Source organism: Mobula hypostoma, chromosome 5 (assembly GCF_963921235.1).
Source record: "Mobula hypostoma chromosome 5, sMobHyp1.1, whole genome shotgun sequence".
Lineage (NCBI taxonomy): Eukaryota > Metazoa > Chordata > Chondrichthyes > Myliobatiformes > Myliobatidae > Mobula > Mobula hypostoma.
The window spans coordinates 121,690,291-121,705,726 of record NC_086101.1 but is presented as its reverse complement, the minus strand read 5'-3'; the positions used below and the strand labels follow the sequence as shown (position 1 = coordinate 121,705,726).

At 41.5% G+C, this 15,436-nt stretch overlaps 1 protein-coding gene across 3 annotated transcripts in view; it reads right to left on the bottom strand.

Annotated features, from left to right (window-relative positions):
* LOC134346982 (coiled-coil domain-containing protein 171-like) overlaps nt 1-15,436 on the bottom strand; it is a 474,163-nt gene that overhangs the window by 283,084 nt on the left and 175,643 nt on the right. For all 3 annotated transcript variants that reach the window (XM_063048911.1, XM_063048912.1, XM_063048913.1), the window contains exons 15-16: nt 9,227-9,415; nt 1,514-2,012 (exon numbers count right to left, since the gene is read on the bottom strand). In XM_063048911.1, the coding sequence (XP_062904981.1) occupies nt 1,514-2,012; nt 9,227-9,415 (688 nt within the window). The remainder of the gene's footprint in view (nt 1-1,513; nt 2,013-9,226; nt 9,416-15,436) is intronic.

Genomic DNA, 15,436 nt, shown 5'->3' with positions numbered 1-15,436 from the left:
TTTACACTCTCTCTGGGAGCAATGCTGTTCTTTCCATCTTGTGGCACCAAAATCGCACACCATATTCCAGATGCAGCCTAACCAATGTTTCTGGTTGCCACATGATAGGACGAATGTAGAGGCTTTGCAGTGGATGGGTGTATTAGCTATACGGAGAGATTGGACAAACCTAGATTGTTTTCTCTGCAACATCAGAAGGTGAGGGGGAAATGTGTTAGAAGTATATAAAGTTATGAGTGGCCTAGATAGGGATGATGGTCAGATATGATTTCCCAGTCTGAAATTATTAAATACTGGAAGGCATATGTTTAAACTGAAAGGGAACATGCTGTGAGTGGAAGTGGAAGAAGCAGACACAATAACAACATTTAAGAGGCATTAAGATAGATAAATGAATAGACAGGGAATAGAGGTAGAATGCAGAAGATACTTACCATGATGCTGCCTGGAATGCAGGACCGGAGATGCAAGGAGAGATTGGATAAAATGAGTTTCCAATAAGTGGAGCAAAGGAGGTTGAGGGGTAACATTGTAGTATTACAAAATTATGAAATGTCGATAGATGGAGTCCTTCCTCCCCAGGGCAGAGAAGACTAGAACTACAGGAAATGGACGAGATGAGAGGGCAGAGATTCAGAGGAGATCTGAGGAAAACATTTTTCCTGCAGAGGGTGGTGAATATCTGGAATAAGCTGCCAAAGGTGGTAGAGGCAGAGACACTTGCAACATTTAAAAGGCATTTGGACAGGTTCTTAGTTGGGAATGGCATCGAGAGATACACGCCTAATGTAGGGAAAGGAGGTTAGCATTGATAGATATCATGGTCAGCATGGGCTGCAAGGACACATTCCTGTGATACGTATTTCTATGATTTCATGAGCAATAACATTTGTGACTATCACACCTCAATATCTGATTCTCTCGTTTCTTCAAAATCTGCCTAATTATTATTGAACGTAAACACGAGGAAATCTGCAGATGCTGGAATTTCAAGCAACACACATAAAAATTGCTGGTGAACGCAGCAGGCCAGGCAGCACCTCTTCCTATAGATGCTGCCTGGCCTGCTGTGTTCACCAGCAATTTTTATGTGTGTTGCTTAATTATTATTGAATATGTTTAATTTCGGAGTAGCACAACCCACAGAAGAAATGCCACAGTAGCGTAATGGTTAGCTCAGCCTATTACAACTCGGGGTGATGGAGTTCAGAGTTCAATCCCGGCATCCTTTGTAAGAAGATTGTACATCCTCTCCCCAAGGAATACATGAGTTTCCTCTCACGGTCCAAAGACGTACTGGTTAGTAGGTTAATTGGTCCTTATAAAATTGTCTCATAATTAGGCAAGGGTTAAATCAGTGGGTTGCTTGCCGGCAGGGCTTGAAGGGCAGGAGGGCAGGCGGAAGGACGAATGGACGGATGGACAGACAAACAGACAGAATGGACAGTTAGAAATGGTGATTTACAGCTAGGTCGGTTACAATCTCGAAAATTTTGGTCAGGCCAGTACTTACTTGAACTAGAGACACAGGACATTGTGCAGCCAGAGAAAACTGCAAGTCTTGGTTTGTTCTTTATTCCCTCACTCCATGTAAATAGTGGCCTACATCCCCGACCAAAGGCTTGAAGTCTGTTGGCTGCCATTACAGCAATAACACTTTTTCTGAAAACCTGAATCAATCCTCTTGGTGGTTTCTTCCTTTTCTTTGATTTGCTAGGATTCTCTTCCAGAGAAAGAATTTGGACAACGGTCCTGATTTCATTTTTGAAATATTCACATGTGTTCATTTGGTCTGTAAGGAAGTCTTTCTGCACAGACAACTCACAGGATCTATTGTATAATGGGTACAATGCACCTGCCATCAGAGCACAAGCCGCATGTAAAGCAACATGTTCCTTCTGTTTCTGAGACAATAGTTTCTTAGTATGTGACAGTTCAAATGTCAACTGATCATTGACTTTTGTCAGACTGGAAAATTTTTCTTTGGCTTCTTCTGCTTCAAGATAGCATGACTGTTAAAAAAAATATGAAATTACATCAGTAATGATTTTTATTCAATGTATTTTAATTGCAAAATTGAAGGAAATTAAAATGGTAACAGAAATAGCCAACATATAATGCCTTTATTATAATAACTGAAAATCAAAGTAGTGGAATAATCACTCAGTAAATCAGGTAACATCCATGGAGAAAAAGAAAGAGTTTGCAAGCAAGTGAACTTGAAGATAGCAAAACGCACAATATAGAAGCAAACAGCTTAATTATACAGAGCACTCCTGCCAAACATCTCCCCAAAAACTAGGAATTTTGTTCATGTCCTATGAACAAAAACTTTGACAACCAGTGGTACAAACCACTGATCTTATACCACTACTTTCAATACTTGTGTGACTGTTATTTCTCCATCAGATCTGAGTATTACTAATCAGACCAGCACTTAATACCCATCCCTTATTGTCTGCAAGAAAGTGGAGCTAAGTGATTTTCTTGAATCATCTTGTGGTAAGAGGGAATCACATAGTATTGTTCAGAAAGGAATTTCATCCGGTCCCGGAGACTTATCTAACTTGATGCTTTCCAAAAGCTCCAGCACATCCTCTTTCTTAATGTCTATATGCTTAATCTTTTCAATCCGCTGTAAGTCATCCCTACAATCGCCAAGATCCTTTTCCGTAGTGAATACTGAAGCAAAGTATATATTAAGTATCTCTGCTATCTCCTCAGTTCCATACACACTTTTCCATTGTCATACTTGATTGGTCCTATTCTCACACAGCTTATCCTCTTGCTCTTCACATACTTGTAGAATGTCGAAGGGTTTTCCTTAATCCTGCTCGTCAAGACCTTCTCATAGCCCCTTCTGGCTCTCCTAATTTCATTCTTAAACTCTAATCTCTATCGTTACCTAGTTTTCTGAACCCTTCATAAGCTTTTCTTTTCTTCTTGACTAAATTTTCAACAGCTTTTGTACACCACGGATCCTATACCCTACCAACCGTTCCCTGTCTCATCGGAACGTACCTACACAGAACGCCACGCAAATATCCCCCGAACATTTGCCACGTTTCTGCCGTACATTTCCCTGAGAACATCTGTTCCCAATTTATGCTTCCAAGTTCCTGCCTGATAGCTCCATATTTCCCCTTACTCCAATTAAACGCATTCCTAACTTGTCTGTTCCTATCCCTCTTCAATGCTACGGTAAAGGAGATAGAATTGTGATCACTACCTCAAAATGCTCTCCCACTGAGAGATCTGACACCTGACCAGGTTTATTTCCCAATACCAGATCAAGTACGGCCTCTTCTCTGGTAGGCTCATCTACATATTGTGTCAGGAAACCTTCCTGAACACACCCCACCCCATCTAAACCCCTTGCTTGACGGAGATGCCAACCAATATTTGGGAAATTAAAATCTCCCACCACGACAACCCTGTTGTTATTACACCTTTCCAGAATCATTCTCCCTATCTGCTCTTTGATGTCCCTGTTACTATTGGGTGGTCTATAAAAATCAGCCAGTAGAGTTATTGACCCCTTCCTGTTTCTAACTTCCACCCACAGAGACTCAGTAGACAATCCCTCCATGACTTCCTCCTTTTCTGCAGCTGTTACACTATCTCTGATCATCAGTGCCATGCCCCGACCTCATTTGCCTCCCTCCCTGTTCTTTCTGAAATATCTATAGCCTGCCACTCTAAGTAACCATTCCTGCCCCTGAGCCATCCAGGTCTCTGTAATGGCCACAACATCATAGCTCCAAGTACTGATCCACACTCTGAGCTCATTGGCTTTGTTCATGATGCTTCTTGCATTAAAATAGACACATCTCAAACCAACGATCTGAGCGCGTCCCTTCTTTATCACTTGCCTATCCTCCCTCTCACACTGTCTCCAAGCTTTCTCTATTTGTGAGCCAACAGCCCCGTCCTCCGCCTCTTCAGTTCGGTTCCCACCCCCCAGCAATTCTAGTTTAAATGTTCTCCAATAGCCTTAGCAAACCTCCCTGCCAGGATATTGGTCCCCCTGGGATTCAAGTGCAACCCATCCTTTTTGTACAGGTCATGCCTGGCCCAAAACAGGTCCCGATGATCCAGAAATCTGAATCCCTGCCCCCTGCTCCAATGCCTCAGCCACACATTTATCCTCTACTCACTCTATTCCTATGCTCACTATCGCATGGCACAGGCAGTAATCCCGAGATTACTACTTTTGAGGTCCTGCATCTCAACTTCCTTCCTAACTCCCTATAGTCTGTTTTCAGGACCTCCTCCCTTTTCCTATGTCATTGGTACCAATATGTACCAACAATACCTGGGAAGTACTAGAAGATAAGATAGCAACATTTAATAAGCATTCAGACAGACAAATGAACAGGCAGGGAAAAGAAGGATGCAGGTTCATTGCAGACAAATGGGATTAGTTACATTAGACTCATTGTTGTTGCAGACATGGTAAGTCAAAGAGCCCCTTTCCATGCTATACTATTCTATGTAAAAACAAGCGAGCTGTTTTGGCCTTTGTGATGCCCAGGTTTTTAAGTGTAGCTCACATGCACATTTATGAAGATTATTCCATCACACTCCCAACTTTAAGATGGTGAAAATTATTTTAAGATAGCTTAATAACCTTAAGATAGGGAAGCAGTTGGCATCAACATCTTTAAAAGGCAATACACATATTATATTATTTGCTACTTTTAGGCCCACCAGCTCATATTGTATGAAGCCACTACTTAGGGTCCCAATCCATTGCCAAAATATGTTAAACTCTCCCCGTTTTGGCCATGATAAACTGGATACAAAAAATCCTCTACTGTTCATAATCTACACAGACCCATAATCATAGAGCACTACAGTACAGAAATAGACCTATCAACCTGGTCTTCTGCTTAGTCCCATCTACCTGCATCCAGACTGGACCCATACATACCACTCTCAATCATATACTTATTCAAACTTCTCAATTGAACCCGCATCTACCACTTTCACTGGCAGCTTGTTCTACACTTACACCAACCTCTCAGTGAAGTAGTTACCCTAAGATTCCGCTTAAATATTTCACCTTTCACCTTAAACCAATGACACAATACTCTAAGTTTGGTCTCACCAACATTTTGCACAACATATCCGAACTCCCAATATTCAATGCCCTGCTTTATGTGCCAACAGCTCTCTTTATGGCCCTAGCTACCTTTGATGACACTTTGAAGGAATTATGCATCTGTATTCCCAGGTCCTCAAAAAACTCTATAATAGGTGCTCAGTGAATAGGTCTCCCAATCTACATCGGGTCCAATACACAGGAGGCCACACCAGGAGCACTGAATACAGCAGATAACTTCAACAGACTCACAGGTGAAAATGTTGCCTCAACTAGAAGGACTGTTTGGGGCCTGAGTGGTAGTAAGGGAGGAGGTGCAGGGGCAGGAATGGCACTGGTTCCGCTTGCAAGGAGAAGTACCAGGAAGGAGATCAGTTAGGAGGGATGAAAGGACAAGGGACTCCTGAAGCGATCCCTGCTGAAAGCAAAAAGTGGGGGGGAGGGAATGATGCCACTGAAGATAGCGGAAATTACAGAGAATTATGTGCTGGACACCGAGGCTAGTGGGATGGTAGGTGAGGACAAGACGAATCATATCCCTGGTGGGGTGGCAGGAGGATGAGGTGAGGTCAGACATGCACAAAATGGAAGAGATGTGAATGAGGGCAATGTTGATTGTGGAGGTAGGAAAGCCCCTTTCTTTGAAGAAGAACATCTCACTAGTTCTGGAATGAAAAGCTTCAACCTGAGACCAGATGCGGTGGAGATGAAGGAACTGAGAGAAGGGGATGGCATTTTTACAAGTGGTAGGGTGGAAAGAGGTATAGTCTAGGTAGCTGTGGGAATCAGTGAGTTTATAAAAGGTATCAGTAGATGAACTGTCTCCAGAGATAAAGAGATTGAGAAAAGCGAGGGAGGTGTCAGAAATGGACCAGGTAAATTTGAGGGTAGGGTGGAAGTTGGAGGCAAATTTGATGAGCTCAGCTTGGGTGCACGAAGCAGCACCAATGCAGTCATCAATGTAGCATAGTAAAAGTCGGGGAGTGATACCGGTGTAGGCTTGGAATATAAACTGTTCCACTTAGCCGACAAAAATGTAAGCATAGCTGGGACTCACGTGAGTGCTCATGACTACACCTATGGTTTTAAGGAAATGGAAGGAGTTGAAGGAGAAATTATTGAGAGTGAGGGTCAGTCTCGCCAGACAGAGGAGAGTGGTGGTGGCAGGGAACAGGTTGCGTCTGTTATCTAGAAAGGAGCAGAGGCTTTAAGGCCCTCCTGATGGGGGATGGAGGTACATAGGAACTGGACGTCCATATTGAAAATGAGAGCATCAGGGCCATTGAAAAGATCCAGAGGGTGTGAAGTGTCATGGACGTAGGTAGGAAGGGACCAAACCAGGGAGGATAAAACAGACAAGGTATGCAGATGTAAATTCAATGGGGCAGGAACAAGCACAAACAATGGGTCTACCTGGACAGACAAGTTTGTGTATTTGGGTAGGAGGTAGAAATGAAAGGTGCGGGGAAAGGAACTATGAGATTGGTGGCAATGGATGAGAGATCCCCAGAGTTAATAAAGGTCAGTGATGGTGCATGTGACAATGGCCTGGTGCTCTTCCTTCCCTTTCTTCCACTGTCTTCTACCCTCCCCCATCAGATTCCCTCTTCTCCAGCTCTCATCTCTTTACAACCCAGCTCTTTACTTCACCCCTCCCCTCCCGGCTTCACCCATCACCTACCACCTTGTACTTTTTCCACCCTTCTCCCCACTTTACTGCTCTAACTTCTCATCTTTTTTTTCCAGTCCTGATGAAGGATCTTGGCCAGAAACATCGACAGTTTACTCTTTTCCATAGATGCTGCCTGGCTTACTGAGTTCCTCCAGCATTTTGTGTATGTTGCTTGGATTTCCAGCATTTGCAGATTTTCTAGTGTTTTAACTATCCTCCAGTCCTCTTGCACCTCACCTGCGGATAAGGACATTTTAAATACCTCTGCCAGGGCTCCTGCAACTTCTCCACTGGCCTTCTATAAGGAGCGAGGAGACATCTCGTCAGGCTCTGGGGATTTATCCACCCTAATTCAAGTCAGCAAGCAGCTCCTCTTCCATAATCTGGATAGGGTCCATGACCTCACTACTCTTTTTGTTCAGATTTACAGACTCTGTTTGTCCCACAAGTAAATACAGATGCAAAAATAAATCATATGCAAAAAAAACCCTTTAAGATCTCTCCCACCTGTTTCAGCTCCATGCATAAATAACCACGCTGATCTTCAAGAGGATCAATTTTGTCCCTTGCTACCCCTTTTGCTCTTAATACTTTTATAGAAGCCCTTTGAATTCTTTTCCACCTTGTCTACCTGAGAAACTTCATATCCTTTTTTAACCCTCTGGATATTTCTCTTAAGTGTTCTCTTGCATTTTGTATACCTCTCAAATGCATCATTTCATCCAAACTGCCTATACCTGATATGCACATCCTTCATTTTCCTTTACCAGGGCATCAATACCCTTGACAACCAAGATTCCTTAAACCTGTTAGGCTTGCTTTTTATTCTAACAGGAACATGTAAATTCTATACTCTCAATATTTCACTTTTGAAGGTCTCCCATATACAAAGAATCCCTTTGCCTGAAAGCTACCAATTCCAGATCTTGCCAGATCCCTTCTGATGCCATCAAAATTGGCCTTTCTCTGGTTTAAAATCTCATCCCGGGGACCAGTCCTATTCTCTTCTATAATTATCTTGGAATTAATGGAATTATCATGACTAGATCAATAACAGAATATAGTTTTCCATATTTGTTGACGTCAGACGTGGGAATCTGAGTAGTAGTGAGAGGGAAACAACATGACAGATGGTGTTTAATGTAGAGAATTGTCAGATTATCCACTTTCATAGAAAAGTAAGAGAAATGCTGAGTTATTTTTAAGTGGTGAGAGAATGGGAAATGTTTATATTCAAATTGACTTCGGTGTCCTGGACAAAAGTAACTGAAAATTAACATAAACTATCTCTGGGTCATGAACTGGTTCTGTTTTTAAACAACTTTAACTCAATTTTGTCCAGAAGTCACTGAATATGCTATCATACTTCCATAGTATTATAATGAATGGCATCAAAAACATAAGAACTGATAGCAAGAATTATTACAAATGGAAATAGAAAGTGAATCGTTTAGGCAGTACCAAGATGAAACTTGAGACGGTATTGAGATGGAAAGGGAGCACAGTGGCACAGGTAGCAGAGTCACTGCCTCTTAATTTCAGAAACATGGGTTCAAACCTGACCTTGAATGCTGTCTGCAGGACATTTGCAAGTTTGCCCTGTGACCATGTAGGTTTCTTCTGGGTACTCCAGTTCTTCCCTCATCCCATTGACATGCTGGTTAATTGGTCATTGCAAGTTGTTCCTACTGTGCAGTGTGATGTTGTTGTGAGGTAGCATCAGGGGGAAGTTAAAGAGAAAATGGGAAGAATAAAAATGGGATTAATGTAAGATTAGTGTGACGGGTGGTTGATAATACATATTCAATCAGCTGGATGGCCTGTTTCCATGCTGTATCTCTCTATGGCCATGAGATCTCTTCACTCAGAGGGTAATGATTCTTTGGAATTGTCCACCTATAGAGTTGTTAGGAGTCAGCCATGGATTTATTCAAAACAGGTATCAATTATTTCTGAATATGCTGTTAGGAAAATAGTGCTGAGATAGAACAGGCTGAGCAGGCTGAAGTGGTCATTTCCTTCTCCTATTTCTTATGCTCTTGTGTTCAGTTTACTAGTCCAGTAGCAGTATTGCAGATATTCTTCACTACAGACGTAATCTAATTTGTGACTTGAGCTAGAAAAAACTGGATGAGCCCTTATGAACTCCAAATCACCCATCCCCATTTTGTCAGTCAGGATAGAAAGTTAACTGGATGAAACATTCCGCCCTTTAACAGTGATTTCTACTTGCATTAAGATCATTTTGCTGGAAATTAAGATAAGCTTTTTGCAGAAATAGAGAATGGGGATAAACATTCTCAATATTATGGAGAGTTGGGAATAATTTTGTTATTTGCAGAACTTTTAGTTAATTTTGACCTTGACTGTAAACATATGCTCACGATGCTAGAAAACAAATTAAGGAGAACTGAAGCAGCTGTTACTCATCTGCAAAGTCAATTCAGTACCTGTGCCCTTGAATGAATCTCCCCAAGGAGTACAGAATAATGCCGTTCCATTTCATTCTTCTGTTTCTGCCAGCTAGCCTCTCGCTCCTTCATCTGTTCAGTCAGTTTATTGAAGGTAGCTTCTTGGTTTTGCTGAAGCTGCCGTATTGCTTCTTCCTTATTCCGACAGATACGCTCCAAATATGACTCCTGTAAATTCCGTAATTAGCATTGTGGGATTGTGATTGGATTGGGTTAGATACATATAAAGTAAAGTGCAATAAGTCTGATATTAACCATTAGCAATAAATATTCTTGCTAGCTTTGATATAAACACAAAGGTTTCTACAAAGGCCAGTAATCAAAATACATTTGCATAATATCTGCTGTCATGATTAACAGCTTAAAGAATATTTTTAAAAATCTTGTGTGCACTGTAATATTCTAATCATTGCAATTTATAGGATTCATAATAGAACACTTAACTAAATTAGACCCCAACTAATTCAATGAGTGAAACAAGTTATGAATTTGTTTCTCTACATAATTTAGCGCTTAAAGTTTGAAAAGCAATGCCTTTGCAATGAACTATTACTTTTATATAGATAAAGAACAAAACTTCAACACATTGCACATATATTTAAGTGTGAATGCCAAGATGGTTAAATTCTTCATTTAAAGAAACTGCAACTGACAAACAAATCTGCTGAGGCCATATCCAGTATTTTGTAGGGTTTATTCTATATATATTTACTGATAAACTCCAATGACTTGTAGACTTATACCCCCAGGTCCATCTGCTCACATTCCACCAACCTGTTTGTATCCTGCACTCACATCTACTGTGCTGAAGTGCTTTGATAGGCTGGTCATGACCAGTATCAACTCCAGCCTAAGCGAGACCTGGACCCACTGCATTTGCCTATCACCACAATAGGTCTGCAGTGGATGCAATTTCATTGGCTCTCCACTTGGTCAATAGCTATACCTTTGTCAGGATATTGTTTATTGACTAGAGCTCAGCGTTTAACACAATCAATCGTACAGTTCTGATTGAAAAACTACAGAACCCTCTGCAATGGATGCTCAACCTCTTAACCAGAAGACCACAATCTATGGGGATGGTAAATAACATCTCCACCCCACAGACAATCAACACTGGTGCTCCTCGGGGATGTGTGCATTGCCCATTGCTCTACTCTCTCTACACCCATGAATGTTACTAGGCACAGGTTAAATGCCACCTATAAATTTGCTGATGATACATTTATTGTTGGCAAAATTTCAGATGGTGACAAGAGGGCGTCAGGGATCAAGATCTATCAGCTGGTTGAGTGCAACAACCTTGCAATCAATGTCAGTAAAACCAAATAACTGACTGCGGATTTCACAAAGGGGAAGATGTGGGAACAGGCACCAGTCCTCAAAGAGGAATCAGAAGTGGAAAGAGTAAGTAATTGCAAGTTGCTGGGTGTCACTATCTCTGAGGATCTATCCTGGACCCAACATATCTATGCAGCTACAAAGAAGGCATGACATTATTTCATTACTTCTATTTTCGCACTACTTATTTAACTATTTAATATACTGTATTTAATTTTTTTCTCTCTTATCATGAATTTCATTGTTCTGCTGCTGCAAAGACAACAAATTTCATGACATAGGCCGTGATATTAAACCTGTCTTTAACGATGGACGCTGACTTCTAGTGTGGATGTACTTGATGGAGGGGAGGATTGTGCCTTTGATGGAGCAACCCACTGAAGCCTCTTCAGATCCTGTGCATTGCAGCCTCCATACGTGACTGTGATGCAACCAGTCGTACTGTACGTCTGTAAAATGTCAGGTGCCATGGTAGCGTAGCAGTTAGTGCAACGCTGTTACAGCTCATGGTGTCAAGAGTTTGGAGTTCAATCCTGGCGTCTGCTGTAAGGAAAATCAATGTCCTCCCCATGGAATGCGTGGTTTTTTTCTGGGTCCTTCAGTTTCCTCCCATAGTCCAAAGATATACCGGGTAGGTTAACTGGTCACTGTACATTGTCCCGAGATTAGATTAAGGTTAAATTGGAGTTGTCAGGGGTTCCTGGGTGACTGGCCAGAAGGACCTTTTCCGCAATGAGTAAAATAAAATGTTAAATTTGCTGGAGTCTTTGGTGACATACCAGATCTTAACAACCTAATGATGTATAGCCACTCGCATGCCTTCTTCGTGATTGTGCAGGAAAGCAGCATTCATTATCAAAGATCCACGCCACTCAGGCCATGCTCTTTTCTCGGTGCTGCCCTCAGAGCCTCAGGACTCAAACGACCAGGTTCAAGAACAATCACTACACCTCAACCATCGGGCCCTTGAACAAAAGGGGATAACTACACTATTTAAAAATTATTTTATCTTGTTAGTTCATGCTCATTATTTATTGCTATGCATTTATATCTGCATTGTAACAGTTTGTTGTCCATTGATCCTGTTTACAGTTACTGTTGTATAGATTTGCTAATTTTGCCCGCAGAAAAAGAATCTCAGGGATAACATGTGGTGACATGTATGAACTCTGATATAAATTTTTACTTTGACTTTGAATATGCTGGGCCCAGGATAGATCCTCTGAGATGTTGACACCCAGGAACTTGAAGCTGCTCATTGCTGACTCCTCAATGAGGACTGTTGTGTGTTTTTCCAAGTTCCTATTCCTAAGGTCCACAATCAGTTCTTTGGTGTTACTGATGTTAAGTTGTTGTTGTGACACCACTCTACCTCACCATTGTATGCTTCCTCATTGCCATCTGAGATTCTGCCATCAACAGTGGTGACATTAGTGAATACATAGATGGTGCTTGAGCTGTGCCGAACCACACAAGCGTGAGAGTAGAGCTAGTGAACTACTGGGCTAAACACATATCCTTGATGTGACCCTGTTGATTATCAGTGAGGAAGTGATGTTATTACTGATCCAATTGACAGCGGTCTCCCATTAGGAAATGAAGGATCCACTTGCAGAGGGAGGTATAAAAGACAAGGTTTTGAAGTTTGGTGATTAATACTAAGGGGATGAATATATTGAGCACTGAGTTGTAGTCAGTAAACAGCAGCCTGACACATCCTTTGTTGTCGTCTAGGTGCTCCAGAGCAAAGGGGAAATTCGGCAAGTTTGCTTCAGCTATAGACCTGCTACAGCAGCAGGTGAATTGCAAACGTTTCAGGTTCTTGCCCAGGCAGCAGTTAATTCTAGTCATGACCAACCTCTCAAAGCATTTCATCACAGTAGATGTGAGTGTGCAGCTGCAGTCTCGAAGGAGTTTGTATGTTCTCCCCGTGACACACGTGGGTTTCCTCCGGATGCTCTGGTTTCCTTCCACATTCCAAGGATGTATGGGTTAGTAGGTTAATTAGTTAGAGAGATACAATTGGAATACACAGACTCACTGAGGTGGAAGGGCCTGTTATGTATTAATTAACTACCTTATTCCCTGGAACCACATCAACAATGTCTCCTTCCTTGTTGCACTAGAAGCATAATGGTCTCAAAATTATCCTGAACACATTTTAGAAATTCTTCTTCCTTTCTGTTCAGAACACTATTAATACCCTGGTTTACATTAGGATAAAGCCACCTATTACAACTACCCTGCAGTGTTTGCAATTCACTATAACCTCCTTTATTTGCTCTTCTATATTTTCCCACCCATTAGTGGCCATTGGAATGCATGCAGCAATTTAATTTCCCTTCTGCTGTTTCTTAGCATTAACAAAACTGATTCTATCCTTGATTCCTCTCTGCTATGCTGTCTTTGCAGCTACATAATCAGAGAATCAAGCTTTCTAGCTCTAAATCCTCCTGGCCTGGGTATAAGACCCTGACTATCTACTCTACTTGCATCTACCTATCTAAACTGCTTGTACACTCTGATCATCTCCAATATACTCTTGCAGATATTACCCTACAATATTGTCTTTTCCTTCATGAATATCCTCCTTACTTGAACTTTTTTTTTAAGCTTTGCTTTTCTCTGATTGTAGCACAAGACTCCCAACCACTTGACTAACTAATTTAAACCTCCTTAACAGCACAGGCAAACATCCCCATGAAGCCACAATCCTGTTGGGATGCAACCTATCTGGCTTGTAAAGGTCCCATTTCTCGAAGAAGTGGTCACAGTTCCTCAGAAAATTGAAACCCTGCTTTGTACACTTGCTCTCCAGCGCATGCTAATCTGTTTTCTCTTCCTACTTCTGTACTCATTGGTAGTAATCCAGATATTATCTTCAAGGCCCTGCTTCTTAACCTCTTCACTAGCTCCTAAGGATATCACCCTTTAGGTCATTGGTCCCAAAGAGGAACAAGGGTTACAAGCTTTGGCTGTTCAATCTTATCCCTCCTTCAAGTTCTGTAGTCATTCAGTATCATCCTGGGATTAGGAGGGAATGAAACTGAATACAGAGAAGTGTGAACTTACAAACTTCAACAGAAAAAGTGAAACCAGATAATAAAATTAAATAAGGTTCCAAACAGTGTTCAGAAACAGGGACATGTACATATGCGGGTGCTGTATGAAATAATGGACTCGACTTCACAATCTGCCTAATCATAGCCTCACACCTTGTTGTCTGCTACACTGCACTGTCCCTGTAACGGTAACACTATTCTGTTATTGGTTTCCCTCATACTACCTCAATGTACAACTGTAATAAAATAATGTGTATACTTGCATGCAAAAAAATTCACTGTACCTCAGTACATGTGACAATATTAAACCAATTTAGCAATCAGAATCAAGTTTATTATCACAAACATATGTTGTAATTTTTTTTGTTTTGCAGCAGCAGTGAAGAGCAATACATTGAAAAAAAACAAGTTGCAATCAGCATATAAAAAATAAATAAATAGTGCAAAAAGAGAGCAAAAAGTAAGATAGTGTTCATGTATTCATGGTCCATTCAGAAATATGATGGCAGAGGGGAAGAAGCTGTTTTTAAAAAGTTGAGTGTGTGTCTTCCAGAAGAAGGTGGCACCAGCAACCAAGGGTAACATCCTCCAGATATTTCACAAAATGACTTTTTTCACTTCCTTTACATCTTCTTTTTCTTTCACATGTGGTTCTGCTACTGTTGGTGCCTGTGATCTACATTTTGGTGGTGTGTTATCAGATGGATTTAATGATCTAGTACTTTGCTGTCTCCAAGGGTGTTCCAAGAGGCTTTGAAGTGTGTGGCCTCGAGACCTGGAGACGAGGCATGTGCCCATAATCGACTCCATTTCTCGCCAATCTCACTGATTAAAGCACCGAAGATTGAAATAATCAAGGTGTGAGGGTGTTCAGTGCCATCTACCAGCCTCACTCTCTGCTGCTGGAGGAAGGCATCTGCATGTGTTGGTATCTCTCTTCCTTTTGCTCGCTGCTCCCAAAGGAAGATCCCTGCATTCGAATAGTCTCTCTCACACACACATTCTCTCCTCTCTCTCTCTCTTCCTCCCTCGATGCTGTCGGAGGATAGTGCCGGAGTTCTTCGGCAAGGTTTAATTGATACAGTTTGTGAATTGGACTCTAGTTCACTTTGTGATGTGTTTCTTGTTCTGTTTGCTCCTTTTTTAGTTGCTATTTTTGGGCGACTTTGAATCGGGGTGGCCAGCAAATAACGAACACTGAGCTGAATGGAATATGACTGGACTCTTTCGGTTTTTTTGTTCTATATTGTGTTCTTTTCACTCGTTTATTTTTGTTGCCTGTTATACGATTTATTTTTTATTGCACTGGGAGTGGGGGTTGCTGTCTTCTTTGAACAGGTTCCCTGGTTTACATTGTTTTGTGGCTGTCTATGGGGAAGACAAATCTCAGGGTTGTATATGGCGTACATACTTTGATAATAAATGTACTTTGAATCTTCAGGCTCCCGTAGCTCCTCCTAACGGTAGCAAGGAGAAGAGGGCATGTCATGAGTGGTGAGGGTCCTTAATGATGGATGCTGCCTTTTCGAGGCACCACTTTGTCCGATCCTGTACAGTAACCATTCCATACTAGACAGTGATACAACCAGTTAGAATGCTCTCCACAGTAGAAATCTGCTAGTCTTTGTGACATTCCAAATCTCCTCAACCTCCTAATGAAATTTAGCTGGTATGTCTTCTTTGTAATGGTATCAATATGTTGGGCCAAGATAGACCTTCAAAGATGTTGACACTCAGGAACTTGAAACTGCTCACCCTTTCTACTGTTGTTCTCTTGATGAAGAAC